The sequence below is a fragment of the Neovison vison genome, chromosome 9, assembly GCF_020171115.1.
Source record: "Neovison vison isolate M4711 chromosome 9, ASM_NN_V1, whole genome shotgun sequence".
NCBI classification, from domain to species: Eukaryota; Metazoa; Chordata; class Mammalia; order Carnivora; family Mustelidae; genus Neogale; species Neogale vison.
The window spans coordinates 77,411,591-77,430,289 of record NC_058099.1 but is presented as its reverse complement, the minus strand read 5'-3'; the positions used below and the strand labels follow the sequence as shown (position 1 = coordinate 77,430,289).

Genomic DNA, 18,699 nt, shown 5'->3' with positions numbered 1-18,699 from the left:
TGAAGGAGAAGCAGTCTTGGGGAACTGAATGACACACTTTTAAAACTATGTGATCGGACACTAACTCCAGGTAGGTACTGTCAGAACTGAATTACAAGACACCGAGATAGTGTTGGAGGATTGGTTGGTGTCACAGAGATACCCTAGAATAGGCCCACTCAAAGAAGAGAGGAAAAATATGTACTGGATTACACTTTGAAATAATCTTTACCCAGAAGACTAGTTTAAGTTCAGCAAGTAGAATTCACCTATAAATTCTGGTTAGAACAGAGCTGCTGCTGATAAAGGAGAGAAAAGGTCAGGACTTAAAATGGAAACAGATGTCTCTTTGGAGGAATTAAGTCATGGAAAAACCTAACAGATCAAAGATGACTGAGTGATTATCATAAAATGTTAACTGTAAAAATTACAGAAGCAACCAAACGCATTCATTCAAGGAAGTAACAGGGAATAATTGCATAGAGAAGAGGTATGGAAAGAGATTTAGTGGGTAAGAGGCAGTAATTTAAGTAGTTTAAGAGAAGAGTTTTTGTATTTGTTTTCCTTATTTACTGAGCACTTTCTAATAGGCCAGGGACTGTGCTACCCATGCGGGGAATAACCTGAGAAGAAACAAGTACTACACACAATGTAGTAGGAAGGCAGACAAGGAAAACAAATACAGAATCAGTACTCTTATAGCAGAAATAGCCACAAGACACTATTGTGCTATAGCACCTAAGTGGAATGGCTGCTTTCCATAAGATGACAATGAGTATAGAAAATGAACAGGCTGGCAAGGAATGGGAGGAATTGGAAGAAAGATTTAATAATAAACACAACAAACATTATACAGAAAAGCAAAGAGATAAATATGACTACTGATGTGTTCCTGGAATCACAAAAACTTCATATTTGACTAGGATGGCAGATAGCAGGGCTCACCAAAAATTCTACATGCAGCCTTTTATTTCTTTTGCAGCTGGACAGGCTCATGTGACTAGTTATGACCAAAGGACTGCAAGAAATGTGTCATTTCTGGCAAAAGTAAGAAGGTCCAGCTTGAGACTCTTAGCTATCTCTTCTGCCACGTCCCAAGTGATGGAGCCACACGATGGCAAGATTCCATTAGCCTGAGTCCCTGAGGACTGACCACGTAGGTGGGGGCTCACTGCAGACTGAAGAAAAAGCTTTGGATCAAGAAATTAAGATTTGTGGTAAGACGCTATGGAGTTTGAGGTTATCTATTACCAAAAGATAGGTAACCTAATAAAACTGTTGAGCTTTCACACACAAAACAGATAATCATGTCCAAAAATGGGCAGAAGATATAAACAGAAACTTCTCCAATGAAGACATACAAATGGCTCTCAGACACATGAAAAAATGTTCATCATCATTAGCCATCAGGGAGATTCAAATTAAAACCACATTGAGATGCCACCTTACACCAGTTAGAATGGCCAAAATTAGCAAGACAGGAAACGACGTGTGTCGGAGAGGATGTGGAGAAAGGGAAACCCTCTTACTCTGTTGGTGGGAATGCAAGTTGGTGCAGCCTCTTTGGAGAACTATGCGGAGATTCCTTAAGAAATTAAAAATAGAACTTCCCTATGACCCTGCAATTGCACTACTGGGTATTTACCCCAAAGATGCAGATGTAGTGAAGAGAAGGGCCATCTGTACCCCAATGTTTATAGCAGCAATGGCCACGGTAGCCAAACTGTGGAAAGAACCAAGATGCCCTTCAACGGACAAACGGATAAGGAAGATGTGGTCCATATATACTAGGGAGTATTATGCCTCCATCAGGAAGGATGAAAACCCAACTTTTGTAGCAACGTGGACAGGACCGGAAGAGATTATTCTGAGTGAAATAAGTCAAGCAGAGAGAGTCAAGTATCATATGGTTTCACTTATTTGTGGAGCATAACAAATAACATGGAGGAGATGGAGAGGAGAAGGGAGTTGAGGGAAATTGGAAGGGGAGGTGAACCATGAGAGACTATGGACTCTGAAAAACAACCTGAGGGTTTTGAAAGGGCGGGGGTGGGAGGCTGGGGGAGCCAGGTGGTGGGTATTATGGAGGGCACGGATTGCATGGAGCACTGAGTGTGGTGCATAAACAATGAATTCTGTTACTCTGAAAAGAAATTTAAAAAAAAAAAAAACTGTTGAGCTTTGTTAAGAAATGAGAATGGAGAAGTAGGCAAAAGCTAAATCATAATGTCTTGATAGATTTTATGCAGAACAGTCACTTCAGATGTTCTTATTCTAATAACTGTGGAAATGACTAGAGTAAACATTACAGATTTTTAAAAGTGAAGGAACTGCATCAAGGCAGTAACAACAGGGAGTATTTGCATGGGATGGGATGGAGAAGAGGTATGGAGAACAAAGAGGTAGTGAGGAAAAGGTAGTACTTTGAGAGGCAAGATAAGTTTCTGCATTTGTTTTCCTTTGCTTTCTGAGGAGACACACAGGCCAAAGTACTAGAGAACATCAAGACATATCAAAGAGGAGAGCTGAACACAGGACATGGAGTTTGTAAATGCTATGGTTGAGGTAAAGACTTGAGAGTCACCGAGATACAGGAGGAAGATAATGTCTTTTTTCTTTTTTTTTAAGATTTCATTTATTTATTTGTCAGAGAGACAAAGAGAGTACAGGCAGGGAGAGTGGCAGGCAGAGGCAGAGGGAGAAGCAGGCTCCCTGCAGAGCACGGAGCCTGATGCAGGACTCAATTCCAGGATGCTGGGATCATGACTTGAGCCGAAGGCAGCCACTTAACCGAATGAGCCACCCAGGTGTCCCAGAAAATAGTATCTTAACAAGAAGAAAGAAAAGGCAATACTCTGGGGAATACCAATCAGAAGAAAAGAAACCCATAAATGAGACCAAAAAAAGGAAAAAAAAAAAAAAGCCAGAAAACTTACCAGGGAAAAACAGTAATAGGAGTTAAAGGAAGAATATTTCAAGGATAGACTGGTCAGGACTGAGAAACTTACTTAAAACAAAAATGTGTCCACTAAATTTGGCAAGCCAAGAGGTCAATGGTGACCTTATCAAGTGAATTTTTAATGAAGTGATTGGGGGGGAGAGGGAAACCACAGCAAACTTAGTGAAAGGGAAATAAAGACAGAAAAAGTAAAATGTCTCTTCCAAAAACAGCTAAGAAGAGAAGCCAAGGAAAGGGTGGTGGTGGGTCTGTAACTTTTATACATGGGAGAGGCCTTCATGAGAAGAAGCACCAAAAAAGAATAACTATATGAGGTAAATGGAATAAATGATGAAGAAAAGCAATGGAGATAGGAGGGGATAGGAATGAGACTAGAAATGAAGGAAATGGGGAGATGTATGGCCTCAGACAAATTCTAAAAGGCTGTCTGGGCTTCCATTTCTTTGCCTATAAAATGAGGGAAGAGGGAAGACCATTTACTTCAACAATAACTTTCATGTCTCTGAACATTTCATACTTATCTCTCTAGACTATTCATGCCAATGATTCTGCCATCTAAAACTTGCCAGAAGAGATACATTTACCCTAAGATCATCCTAGAAAACAAGAGCAGCAAAAATGTAGAAGTTTAAAAAAAAAAAAAGGAAAAGAAAATGTGAAATCCTGTCATACCCTAAAAGGTAACCAACATAGTTGGCACAGTAGGAGTAAATTACTAAAAAACTTTTTCTGAAAGTAAGGGAAGGTATGATCCTTGATATGTGAAAAATGTACATATTTTTTTAAATGTCTTTGCAAAGTACTATTATACAACTTAACTGAAAGAGGCATCAAACCATTTAACTATCTAGTTCAGTGTCTGTTAATTTCAGAATAATCTTTTTCCCCAACAAGACCTGCCACAGAATCTCAGTATAAAACTGATAAGAAAAGTGGTTTTGGCAGATGCAGGAGCTCCTTAGCCAATGGACTTGCTCCTAGGCCCCAGCTCTCCACTGAGTTTAAAACACTAATGGAAGTCTGAGTCCCTCATTTTCAAATCAAGAAAACTACTCAGGGGGTTAGCTTAGCTTATGATCAACAATTAGCTAATTTTCCTTAGATTCAATGATGTGGTAAGTCAGATCAGGTACACATATGCTTACATCTCTTTATTATTGTTTTTTTATGTTTTATTTATTTATGTGACAGACAGAGACCACAAGTAGGCAGAGAGGCAGGCAGAGAGAGAGGAGAAAGCAGGCTCCCCGCTGAGCATAGAGCCCAATGTGGGGCTTGATCCCAAGACCCTGAGATCATGACCTGAGCAGAAGGCAGAGGCTTTAACCCACTGAGCCACCCAGGTGCCTCATCTCTTTCATTATTTAAAAAAAAAAGTGCCACCAAGTTATCATTTATTGAATGTAAATGTGAGCTAACAAAGCACATCTGTATTCCCCACTACTTCCTTAATACCTACAATTAAAGAAATAGCTTTAGACGTAATTGTTGTTGTGAAGTGATTTAGTGTTTAATTCTATCATTTTATCCAAAACCACCCTGGGTGAAAAACAGGTTTTTTCCCTATCCCTATAAAATAACTAAAGACACTTACCTAAACCAAAAGGGTTGCTAGTGGCAGAACCAGATGTGGAGTTAGTACTAGGAGCTGATGATGTGGTAACGTTGCTTCCACTGGTATTTGTTTGCTGAGCTGAATGATCCTGAGGCCTAGGAAAAATAACCAAATCATGGTGTAAACAGTGGAACTAATTATTTTTAAAAGAACCTCTGAAATTTCCAGAATTCTCAGAAACAAAACTGTAAGTTTTCAGACCAATTCAAATTGTCATAAGGTAAACATCTGAGATAACTAAGCATTAAGAACATAAATATAAAGAAACATAGAAAAACCCAATACAAGTTATACTTCAACTGCTCCCCCCCAGTATAGGTATATAAATATTTCACTACAATCATAATGATAATGTAAGATAGAGAGATAGGTCACCCCATAGAGGAGAAATCAGTGAGTAATCACACCCATAAAGCTTGACTATATGAGCAAATTTTATCTACTCCCTTCCAAGTTCTTCAGGACTGGGGGGCAGTTCTACTCAGCCCTCCTGAAATTGTTAAAAGTTAAAAATAAAAAGACGTCACCAAAAGGAGACTGAGAAATCAATACTAGTAATAACTTGTATTAATTTAATCCTTAATATTATTTCTAGGTAAAAAAATAGAGACACTTTCTGGAAACCCCTTCTATCTGATACCAGTTAAGAGTTCTTCTAAGACGTACATTTTTTTCATCAGAACATTTCTAAAGTCAAGATCTGTCTTACAACTGCTGAGAACCAGTCACCAACTGTCATGCCTATGTATTCTGTAGGACTTCAATTAAATGATTATACCAGACATGCTGTGTTATTTAAAAACACATAACATGTCTTCAGGAGGGGCACCTGGGTGGCTCAGTCAGTTAAGCATCAGCCTTTGGCTCAGTTCATGATCCACGGTCCTGGGATTGAGTCCCACATTAGGCTCCCCGCTGAGCAGGGAGTCTGCTTCTCCCTCTCCCTCCGCCCACCCCACTAGTGCTTGTTCACTCTCGCACGCTCTCTCTCAAATAAATAAAATCTTTAAAAAAAACTGTTAAAATGGGTATTCATTTATGGTTTGTCAAGGAGATGAGACACCTATGAGCTTATCCCCAAATCTCCCTAAAACAAAAAGCATCACTAAAAACACATTAATTTGCTTATTCTGTAATTCAAACAATTCAGAATTATGACTTAATTTAGAAATATGACTGAATACTGATGAACTCCCTAAAATATCAATGTGTAAGCATCAGCATTACTGAATCATTTGGGTTTTTTTAACTTGTTATCAACAACAAATCAATGAATTTTAATCTATCTAAATATTAATGGCAGAGAAAGCCATTAAAGCCAAGACTGTTTTTTTTTTTTTCATTCTTTTAAAAGATCTTATTTATTTATCTGAGAGAGAGGGAGCAGACACCACATTGAGCAAGGAGGCCCAACATGGGGCTCAATCCCACACCCCTGAGCTCATGATCTGAGCAGAAGGCAGATGCTTAAGCAACTGAGTCACCCAGGAGCCCAAGACTGTTTTTTGTTTTTGTTTTTAAGAAATACAGCTGACTCTTGAACAACACAGGTCTGAACTACAGATGTCCAATTATACTTCAATTTTTTTCAATAAACACAGAACAGTACTATAAATGTATTCTCTTTGTAATTTTTTTTTAAAGATTTTATTTATTTGTCAGAGAGCGAGAGCGCGCACACGCGTGCACAAGCAGGCAGAGGTGAAGAGAGAAGCAGGCTCCCTGCTGAGCAAGGAGCCCGATGCAGAACTCGATCCCAGGACCCTGGGATTATGACCTGAGAGCCGAAGGCAGTGGCTTAACCAACTGAGCCACCCAGGTGTCCCTCTCCTTATGATTTTCTTAATAACATTTTTCTCTAGCTTACAGTATGAAAACAGTATGTAATACATGTAACATACAAAATATTTAATCAACTGTTTACATTACCAGCAAGTCTTCCACTCAACAGCAGGCTAGATAAAATTTTGAGGGAGTCAAAAGGTATACTCAGATTTTTGACTACATGGCGACTGATGCCCCTAACTCCTCCAGTATTCAAGGGTTAACTGTATAAACAGTATAAACTGTATATACATCACATCTAAAGCTCTAGGTCTTCTAAAAACATACCTGTTTTGTGTTTTTATGACAAGGTGAACGGTAAGCCCATCGTGAATTCCATGCTGACTCAAAGTATCTTGATCTTTTAAAATTTTTCCAGCAAATATCAACACAAGTTGGTCAGTATGTGATTTGAAACGTTTAGAAATTTCTTCCTTGAACTAAGTAAGATAAAAATAAAATAATTATTACAAGTGTTTGCATACCACCACCTAGTCTAGTTTCTACCAGTACTACAAAAAGGCCCCTTTTGACAGATACTGCAAACAATTCAAACAATATAAAGATAGATTTTTTCTGCATCAGTATCTTAATCATGGTGGGAAATGAGTATTAACATTTCACTCATCTCCAACACTAAGGTGTTATTGTAAGTACACATGTCCTATATTCAACTTTCTGTTAAGGCCTGACAACTCATTTCTTCCCAATATCCTTGTTCTTTTTCTGTTAGTGGTGTTAACTATAGTTCAAGCCACACATAGCTGCTACCACATTTACAATAATCTAAGCCTCAGCTTTCCATCTCCAGTCCTGCTCCATTCTAGCTGAGTACATATACAGCCAACCTCATTTTCTCAGCCTATTATACCTAGATCCTCCCCACCTTTTCCTTCAGCATTAACAAGAACTATTATCTACACAAACACACATACAGTATTATCGACATGCAAAAATACAGAGCAAAAATCTTTCCTTGAAGGACAGCAATGAAAAGAGTTAGTCAAGTAAACCACAAAGTACAGAGGCAGCATAAGGGCAATTAAAGAAAGCTTTGCAATGAAACCTAAAGAAAGATTAGGAAGCAGCCAAAAAAAACCCGAGGAAAGGGTTTCCAGGGACAATAACATGCAAAAACAGAGAAAAGATCTTCATACTATTTTTTAAAAAACCTTATTTATTTAGATCAGTGTTTTTTTCATATCTGTATCACAATCACCTGTACACTTAGGCTTTACTCCACCCTCCAAATCAGGAAATCTCAGAGTAGGCCAAGGAATCTATGTTAACAGACTACCTCATAGAATCAATCCAAATTCTGAGAAGAATCACATCCGAAACCACTCTTCCCTATGCCCTATAGAAATGGGTTTCAGCAGATGAAGGCACGATCACCAAAGAAATGTTTTGGAAATAAAAGGGGGTATGTTTCGTAGGAAGTAGGAAGACACATTAAATAATACCTGAGATTTTATAAAATCTTGCAGAAGGCAGGGAAGGGGAAGTGCAGAGGGATATAAATAAAACAAGACAGACTATATATGTCAATCATTGTTGAAAATGAGAAGTGCATTAAAGGTCATCAGACTCTACCTTTGCATATGAACACTCAGTGTAACTGTTTGTTTTTTAATCAAAAAGATAATTCAAAATTATGTTACAGTAAATATTTTGGAGCTTTTCCATCTGAGCTCACCTTCCTTTACCTGAAAATACATGACCTTTTTACCGAAGATAACAATTTCCAAACAACTAAAGAAATCTTTGTAAAATACTGTTTGATAATATCCTATAGAGGCCAATCAATAATTTAACCATTCTCCTATTACTGACATGTCACTTTTCCTTTGATAGCTACTAGAAATAGCAACAATGTAATGAGCAGCAGAATACATGGTTTTGTATTTTTCTATTTTCTTTTTTTAAAGATTTTATTTCTTTGAGAGAACGAGAAAGTGAGAATGATAGAGAGGCGAGACAGAGCAGGAAGCAGACTCCCTGTTGACAGGGAGCCCGACTCAAGAGACTGGAGACTAGATCCCACAACACTGAGATCAAGACCTGAGCCAAAGCCAGACTTTTAGCCATCTGAGCCACCCAGGTGCCATAGAACACTAAGGTTTCCCAGGACTGAATGACATGTATGTAAAATGCAAGCATCAAACACATTGAAGGTGGTCAACAAATTGTAGCTACTACAATGCCAGCTCTTTTACTCCTCAATAACTCTGAGGTAGATGGGTTTTAATCCTATTTCAGATACAAAAACAAAGACAGGCTCAATATGTCCCTCTCCATGACAGGCTAATAAACTCCCAGGTTAGGACTTCAAGGACTAATCCACCCAGATAAACTATAATCTGTTTCGTATGTAAAACGAGATTAATTTACATCTAAATGTATTTTCCTAGCCTTAAAGAAAACATTTTCAGAATCTTTAATATCCCTTATATGTCATTCTGAAACAAATGCTTTGTCTAACCCGTAATCATATAGCATTTTAGCATATTTTAAGATTTGAAGGTAAAATGCCTTTCTGAAGGTAAAAGAAACACATCTACTCTTACATCCTGTTAAATCCCCACTAAAATAGTAAAGGAGTTTTTAAAGTTTTATAGAGGTATAACTCACGTACCATACAATTTGCCCATTTAAAGGATGCAGTTCAATCATTTTCAGTATATTCAGAGATACATGCAATCGCCACCAGAATTTTAGAACATTTTCATCTTCTCTGAAAGAAACTAATACCCTTTAGTTATTACCTCCCTATTCCCCCATCACTGTAACCCTTAAGAAACCACTAATGTGGGGCACCTGGGTAGCTCACTTATTAAGCATCTGCCTTGGCCTCAAGTCAAAATCCCAGGGTCCCGGGATCAAACCTCACATTAGGCTCCCTGCCCAGCAGGAAACCCGATTCTTCCTCTCCCACTTCCCCTGCTTGTGTCCCCCTATCCTCAACTGCATCTCTGTCAAATAAATAAATAAAATCTTTAAAAAGAAAAAAAAAACCACTAATCTACTTTCTACCTCAACAAATTTCCCCCAGGCTTGACATTTCACATAAATGCAATTATATAATACGCGGTCTTTGTAACTAGCTTCTTTTACTTAGCATAATGTTTTCAAGGTTCACCCATGTTGTAGCATGTACTAGAACTTCCTTACTTTTTATGGCCAAATACTATTCCATGCATGGACATACATTTTGTTTAGCCATTCATCACCTGATGGATATCTGGTTTGTTTCCACCTTTGGGCTCTTAGAAATAATGCTGTTATAAACATTCATAAACAAGTTTTGGTGTGGACATAGGTTTTCATTTCTCTTTAGTATATATCTAGATGTAGAATTACTGGGTCATATGTATCTCTTCATTTAACCTTTTGAGGAATCACCAAAGTGTTATTCTAAGTGGCTGGACCACTTAGTGGCTATACATTCCCAACCACAACAAGTGGTTGTACATTCCCACCAGCAGTATATAATTCACATCCTCACCAATATTTATTATCTGACTTTTTAATTATAGCCATCCCAGTAGTTTTGATTTGCATTCATTCCTCTGATAGCTTATGACACTGAACATCTGTTCATGTGCTTATTTATATATCTTCTTTGGAGAATTTTTTATTCAGATTCCTTGCCCTTTTTTATATTGGTTTGTCTTTTTATTACCGAGTTACAAAAATTCTTTTTTTAAAAAATTTTATTTATTTACGTAATCTCTACACCAATGTGGGGCTTGAACTCACAACCCCAAGATCAAGAATCATGTGCTCTTCTGACTGAGCCAGCCAGGCACCCCTCAAAAATTCTTTATATATTCCAGATACAAATCTATTCCCGAGATAGGATTAGAAAAAGAGATGACAGAACAAACTGAGACCTTTTAGTCTCAACTGGAACAAAATTTTAAAGCTGGACATCAGGTGGACACCTGATCAATTAATTTAGCAGACCCAAGAGAACTGAATTCTGAACTAGCAATGCAGAACAATAATCACTAATTCAATCCCTGGAATCTGTAGAATTCCCAGAAGACTGAGGCTGAGGGAAGGGGGTCATGAGTTGAGAGATGCCTAAAGGCTAAAACAAAGAGGACTACTTCCAAGTCTCAGAAGCAGACATCTCACTTCACACTAAGCAAATACTTGCCCCTCCTCAAACCTGACCAAAGGTCAGAGGATTTTTCTTCTCTGGAAAGGGAACAGAGAGTCTGGACTCTTGTTTTCATTGCATTTCATTGCAAAGTGGAAACAAGAGTGTAACACTAAATGAAGAAAATTAAGTAAACACAGACCTAGCAGATGCTGAGCCTTTTCCTCCTTCACCCCATATCTATCAAACAGAACACTGGCAGGAGGTCTTCACTATCAGGCAGGAAGACCATTAATATTATAGTGTCTCCAAGAGAATCTAACTATCCTAAAAGAAAAATATTTAAAGATATGGACATAAGAGTTTTCCCCAAGCACCCTAGAATAGTGATACCGAATCAGGGTGGGTGCTTCTATCCCCCCTGGGAAGCATCTGGCAAAGTCTGAAGATATTTCTGTTCATCACAACCACTGTCATCTGGTGGGTAGAGACCAGACATGCTGCTATACCTCCTACAATGCACAGGATAGTCCCAACAACAAAGAACTATCCAATTCAAAGTGGCAATACTGACAAGGTTGCAAAACTGCCCTAGAGCTGTACTTTTCAAAGTACCACCCCCAGATGAGCAACATTCACCACTACTAGGTTAACTTGGTAGAGATGCAAATTCTCAGTCCCCAGCCCAGACCAACCAAATCAGAAACCCCAGGGATGGGGTTCCACAATCTAAGGTTTTTTAACAAGCCCCACAGGTAATTTTGCCGCACACTAAAATTAAAGGACCACTGCCTGCTCTAGGTATAATAACAAATGTTCCCCAAAAATGAAGATGATAAAAAAAAAAACATATTAAATGTCATCAAAAGAATACAACCTCACACACACACAATTCTCAACAAACAAGTTGCTAAGGAGGAAAAAGCAGAGAAGAACCTGTAGATGAAAATGAAATTTTTTTAAGTAGCTCCATGCTGGTGGAGCCCAAGGCAGGCCTTCAACTCATGCCTTGAGATCAAGACCTGAGCTGACATCAAGAGTCTGATGCTTGGGGCGTCTGGGTGGCTCAGTGGGTTAAGGACTCTGCCTTCAGCTCAGGTCATGATCCCAGGGTCCTGGGATGGAGCCCAAAGTCGGGCTCTCTGCTCCGCAGGGAGCCTGCTTCCTCCCCTCTCTCTCTGCCTACTTGTGATCTCTGTCCGTCAAATAAATAAATAAAATCTTAAAAAAAAAAAAAAAAAGAGTCTGATGCTTAACCAACTGAGTCACCCAGGCACCCTGAAAATGAAACTTTTTAAGTACACATGGAACCCTCACCAAGACAGACCATAAACTGGATAACAGAAAAACCTTGGAAATTTAAAATAATGTAAATATATTCCCTGATAATACTGGAATTATATTAAAAATCAGTAACAGAAGATATCGAGAAAATCTGCAAGTTAACAAAATACTTCTAAATAATTCATGGATAAAAAGGAAGTCTTGAATAGAAAGAAAGCACTTAGAAAGAAAGCACTTCCAACTAAATGAAAATGAAGCTACAGTATGCCAAAATTTGTGAGATTCAGCTAAACCAATGCCTAGGGAAATTTATAATATTAAAGACATATTTAAGAAGAAAGATCACAATCTGTAATCTATGTTTTAACCTTTAAAAAAGTCAAAGAGCAAATGAAACTCAAGTGAGGAATTAATATTAAAAAAGCAGAAACCAGGGGTGCTTGAGTGACTCAGTGGGTTAAGCCTCTGCTTTTGGCTCAGGTCATGATCTCAGGGTCCTGGGATCGAGCCCCACATCAGGCTCTCTGCTCAGCGGGGAGCCTGCTTCCCCCTCTATTTCTGCCTGCCTCTCTGCCTACTTGTGATCTCTGTCAAATAAATAAAATCTTAAAAAGCAGAAATCAACAAAATAAAAACAGAGTAAGAGAAAAATCTTTTAAATATAAGTAAAATTCATTAAAAAAAGAAAATCTAGCTAGATTGACCAAGAAAAACCAGCAAGACACAAATTAACAATATTAGAACAACAGAGGGGAAAGACTACAGATTTCATGAACAGTAAAAGGATAAGGGACACTCCACACACATATGTATATGACAACTTCAATGAAACAAGTCAATTTCTTCAGAGTCAAGATACCAGAACTCATTCAATCTCTTTTGAAAATACAAGAGGGAAAAGTTCTCAACTCATTTCATGAGGCCAATACCCTGATAACCAAAGCAAGAAAACAAAATAGAAGACAACTACAGACCAAAATCCCTCAGGAAAACAAACGTAGAAAATCTCCACAATCATCCAGCACTATACGGAGAAACAAGAGGCTAAGCCAACATTTGAAAATTAATTTATATCAACAGACAAAGGAAGAAAAACCATACAATCTTATGAGTCAACAGTAAAAAAAGCATTGACAACATTCATTCATGATGAAAGTCTCAGCAAATTAGGAATAAAAGGGCACTACTTAGACCTGATAAAGTGCATCAAGGAAATATGTGCAGTTAACATCATACTTAATGGTGAACGCCTTCCCACTAAGATCGGGAACAGCGTAATGATACCCACCCCAACACGCCGGCACCGCCACTCTACTCAACACAGTATTCAAAGTCCCAGTCAATTCAACAAGGCAGGAAAAGAAAGAGATAGATAACAGGAAAAGAAAAACAAAGAAACAAGAAACTTACCAGTTACTTGCAATGCCTTATCTGCATTCCACTTCAAAAATTCTTTTTTTTAATTTATTTTTTATAAACATATAACGTATTTTTATCCCCAGCGGTACAGGTCTGTGAACGCCAGGTTTAGACACTTCACAGCACTCACCATAGCACATACCCTCCCCAATGTCCTTAACCCCACCCCCCTCTCCTGACCTCCCTCTCCCCAGCAACCCTCAGTTTGTTTTGTGAGATTAAGAGTCACATATGGTTTGTCTCCCTCCCCATCCCATCTTACTTCATTTATTCTTCTCCTACCCCCCCCAGCCCCCCATGTTGCATTTCCACTTCCTCATATCAGGGAGATCATATGATAGTTGTCTTTCTCTGACTGACTTATTTCACTAAGCGGGATACCCTCTAGTTCCATCCAGGTCATCGCAAATGGCAAGATTTCAAAAAATTAATCTTTTTAAGCAAATGAGAAACAAGCCAGAGGGAGTGAAAATATTTGCAAAAGACACATCTGATAAGGACTATTATCCAAAATACAGAAAGAAGTGGGGCACCTGGGTGGCTCAGTTGGTTAAGCAACTGCCTTCAGCTCAGGTCATGATCTCTGGGTCCTAGGATCCAGCCCCTACCTCAGGCTTCCTGCTCAGAGGGGAGTCTCTTCTCCCTCACCCTCTACCCTTCCCCTCCTTCCCATGCTCATGCAGAACGTTCTCTCTCTCTCTCTCTCTCTCACTCGCTCTCAAATAAATAAAATCTTTAAAAAAATATATACAAAGAACTAACACCCAACAATAACAACAAATTAAACAACCTGATTTAAAAAATGGGCAAAGGCTTTAACAGACACCTCACCAAAAATGATATACAAAATGCAAACAAGCACATGAAAAGATGCTCCACATCATATGTCATTAGGAACTGGGGAAAAAACAAAAACAAAAACAAAAAAAACTAAGAATCACGCTACACTCTTATTACAGAATGTCCAAATCCAAAATACAACACTAGATGCCAGCACGGATGTAGAAAAGGAACTCTTATTCACTGCTGATGAGGCACCATTTGGTATACTTTGGAGGACAGTCTGACAGTTTTTGATAAAGCTCTTTAAAGCTTTAAAGTTAAAGATCTTTAACTTGATCCAGCAATCACACTCCCTGCTATTTACCCAAAGAACTTGAAAACTTATGTCCATACAAAAGGAGAAAATCAGAAGCTAAGCAGTATTAACAAATGATAAAAGCTGCAAACTCATGTCCACACAAAAACCTGCACACAGTTATTTATAGCAGTTTTATTCAATATTGTCAAGACTCAGAAGCAAACCAAGATATTCTTCAGTAGGTGAATGAATAAACCGTAGTACATCCAGACAATGGAATATTACTCAGTGCTATATATACATACATAAAACCATGAAAACACATCAAGTAATCGTAAATACATATTACTAAGTCTGAGGAGCCAATCTGCAGAGTCCACATATTATATAATTATAACTATATGACATATATGACATTCTGGAAAAAGCAAAACTATGAGATCAGTGGTTGCTAGGGGTTCGGAAAGGATGATGAATAGGCAACATGTCATTAAACCTTTGTCAAAACCCAAAGCATGTAAAAACATCAAGAGTGTATCTTAAAGCATGGGGAGCACCTTGGTGGCTTGGTCGGTTGGGTATCTAACTTCGTCTCAGGTCATGATCCCAGGGTCAGCAGAGAGTCTGCTTGTCCCTCTACCTCTGCCCCTCCCCCCACTCAAGCTTTCTCTTAAATAAATTTTTTAAAATCTTTAAAATTTAAAGGGAAGAAGGAGTGAATCTTAAACTATGGACTTCAGGTGATGATGCCCATCAATTATAACACATGCACTATTATGGGGTGGGATGCTGATGGTATGAGAGGGGGGAGAATGTGCAGCAGGGGATATGGAAACTCTACCCGCCGCTCAATTTGCTGCTTTCAAAAAATACAATTTTTTTGAAAACAAAAACATAAAATAAATTCATACTAAATGAATTTAGTATGAATGCTAAAAAAAAATCACTGAGATAACAGAAATTTTGAACTGATGAAATTAAGGAATTATTCACTGCAAAGGCAGGATAATGTATTTTTTTTAAAAAGGTCCTTATTTTTGAGGGCGCCTGGGTGGCTCAGTGGGTTAAAACCTCTGCCTTCAGCTCAGGTCATGATCCCAGAATCCTGGGATCAAGTCCCACATCAGGCTCTCTGCTTAGCAGGGAGCATGCTTCCTCCTCTCTCTCTCACTCTGCCTGCCTCCCTGCCTACTTGTGATCTCTGTCTGTCAAATAAATAAATAAAATCTTTAAAAAAAAAAAAAAGTAAATAAAAGGTCCTTATTTTTTAGAGATACATGCTGAAGTACTAAGGGATGAATGGCTATAATGCATGAGAGATGCATCAAAATGATGAGGAAGGGCTGGGCGCCTAGGCAGTTCTGCTGGTTAGGCCTCTGCCTGAATTCAGTTCAGGTCATGATCCCAGTGTGCTGGGATCAAGCCCCATATGGAGCCTGCTTTCCCTTTCCCTCTGCCCCTCCCCCTCTGCTCCGTGCTCTCCACCCTCCTCTCTCAATACATAAAATCTTTAAAACAAAAATGATGAGGAAGAGGGATGTACCTTAAGGGAAAATATAACTGAAACAAGACTGGCTTTAAGACTAGCTGTCAAAACTGAGTACGATTCCTGAGAGTTTAACTTACTAGATCTACTCCCTATATATTTTAAATCACCCATTAATAAGAAAAAATTTAAAAGAGGGAAGAAAAACTGGCCTAATAATAAAAAAAGAAAGGTTGAAAACTAAAATAAAAAGGGTATTACTAAACAAAGTGAGGCTATTCTAATCAACAAACAGACTTTAACATAAAAGCAACTAGGACATTCCAATGTTCTGAAGTGTTAAATTCACAAGATAAAACTTTTAAAAGTATACATACATAATAAAACAGCTTCAAAGTACATAAAAACAAAACATAACCACAAAGAAGAAGAGACAAATCTGAAAGTACAGTAAAATTTTAGCACATTTACCTCAGTATCTGATAGAATAAAACAGGCCAAAACACACAGACACACACACACACACACACACACACACACACGCGCGCGACTTGAACATAATTAACAAATGTCCTAACTGGAATGTGTGGAAAACTGCACCCAACAACTGCAGAATAAACATTCCTCTTAAGTACATTTATAAAATCAGACCATATACTGTGCCATAAAGCAGGGCAATATATTTCAAGTGAAAATCTTACCAAACAGGTACTATGACCACATGCAAATTAAATACTACCATGCAATTAAACAGTACCAAAAAGAGAAATCAATAAAATTCTATACAACTGGAAAATTCTGTGTCCTAAGCAGGACATAAAAAGTAACCATTAAGAAAAGGAGGGGGGCACAATAGGGGTGCCTGGGTGGCACAGCTGGTTAAGCATCTGCCTTCATCAGGTCATGATCTCAGGGTCCTAGGAACACACCCCACATAGGGCTCCCTGCTCAGAGGAGAGTCTGTTTGTCCCTTTCTGCCTGCCCCTTCCTCCCCCTTGTGCTCCCAGGCATGTTAGCACGTGCTCGCTCAAATAAATAAAATCTTTAACAAAAAAGGCACAATAAACTGAACTATCATTAACAGAGATAAGAGAGAGAAACATCTTAAATACCAACAATCAAGAGAGCCTGGATCCAGATTTTACACAGGATGTGTACAAATATCAAGACAACCCAATTAAAAAATGGTCAAAAGCCTAAAACAAGAACTTCACAAAATTAAAGTTAAATGGCTAGCACAAATGAAAAGCTGCTTTTCAAAACAACAACAACAACAAAAGCTGCTTTTCCTATTTAATTATCAATCAGATCCTTCAAATTAAAACCAGCGATACACTTACAGAATGGTTCAACTTGAAAGACTAGTAGAGTGTTGTAAATGATGTAGAGCAACCAGAATCCACAAACATTACAGACATAAGTACAGGCTGGTATATTCTGGAAAAATATTTTGAGGCAGAAGCTGAATCAATGCTTACTCTACTGACCCAACAATTCCACTTACAGGATTATATCTAACAAACAACAGGTCCACAGGTCCACCAAAAGATATGTTCAAGGAAGTTCAAACCAGTATTCTTTATTAGCCAAAAACTTGAAACAACTCAACTGTTCTTTAACTGCAGAAGAAACTGTGGTATATTTACTTAATATGATATTACACATGATGATAACAAATGAACTATAAGCCACATGTCACTATGGATCCCTGAATGCAGAGCAAAAGCCAATCACAAATGAAGATAAACTGTGACTTCTCTTCTATAAAGTTTAAGAAAAAAGGGAGGGGCAAAATCCAGAGTGTCAAAGTGAGAATAGTGGTTATCTTTGGGAGGAGGTGGTGATTACAAGGGTGGAACTCTTGGTTCTCAGGGGCTTTAGAGCAATTCAAGTATGAGTTCATAGCGCTTCATAGAGCAAGTTGGAAAGCATTATGTCAGAGACAGTGGTAGAGTACAGCTATAGCTCTAGTACTATAGAGAGGAAAATTTTATCATCTGACCATCAATTATAATTCAGTTCTTATAAAAATAAATTTTAAATGTCAAGCCAATCTCAAAATATTTAGATATTAAAACCACTCCCAAACAGAAGACTAATGTAATACTGTAGAAGACTAATGCGATTATTCTGAGTAAATTATCCAAAGCTTGGAACAAACTAGCAAAAAACAAAGGCTTAATTACTCAATTCAGCGGCCCGATACTCCATACACCATACTTTTAATCATACCATATCAAACAAATATGCTTTTCCAAATATGCTGTACTTCAGAAAACTATAATCCAAACATGATCAACATAAACAATGTTATGGTTTTTTAAATTAAATTGACATATAATGTATTGTTTCAGGGGTAGAGGTGATTCATCAGTCTTACACAATACACAGAGCTCACCAAACACATACCCTCCCCAATGTCCATCACCCACCCACCCCAACCCTCCCACACCCCTCCAACTCCAGCAACCTTCAGTTTGTTTCCTGAGATTAAAAGTCCCTTATGTTTTGCCTCTCTCTGGTTTCATCTTTTCATTTTTTTCCTCTCTTCCCTCATGATCCTTTGTCTTGTTTCTCAAATTCCACATCAGTGAGATCATATGGGAATTGTCTTTCTCTAACTGACTTATTTCACTTAGCATTAATACCCTCCAGTTCCAACCATGTCATTGCAAATGGTTATGATTTCATGTTTTTGATGGCTGCATAATATTCCATTCTATATATATATATATATATATATATATATATATACATATACACACACACCACATCTTCGTTATCCATTCATCTGTCGATGGACATCTGGGCTCTTTTCATAGTTTGGCTATTGTGGACATTGCTGCTATAAACACTGGGGTGCACGTGCCCCTTCAGATCACATTTCTATCTTTGGGGTAAATACCCAGGAGCGCAATTGCTGGGTCGTAGGGTAGCTGTATTTTCA

General features: G+C 38.2%; 1 protein-coding gene across 2 annotated transcripts in view; it reads right to left on the bottom strand.

Moving 5' to 3' along the window:
- Window positions 1-18,699, bottom strand: part of UBQLN1 (ubiquilin 1) — a 53,179-nt gene that overhangs the window by 17,820 nt on the left and 16,660 nt on the right. For both annotated transcript variants that reach the window (XM_044265811.1, XM_044265812.1), the window contains exons 2-3: window positions 6,666-6,817; window positions 4,533-4,648 (exon numbers count right to left, since the gene is read on the bottom strand). In XM_044265811.1, coding sequence (XP_044121746.1) covers window positions 4,533-4,648; window positions 6,666-6,817 — 268 coding nt within the window. The remainder of the gene's footprint in view (window positions 1-4,532; window positions 4,649-6,665; window positions 6,818-18,699) is intronic.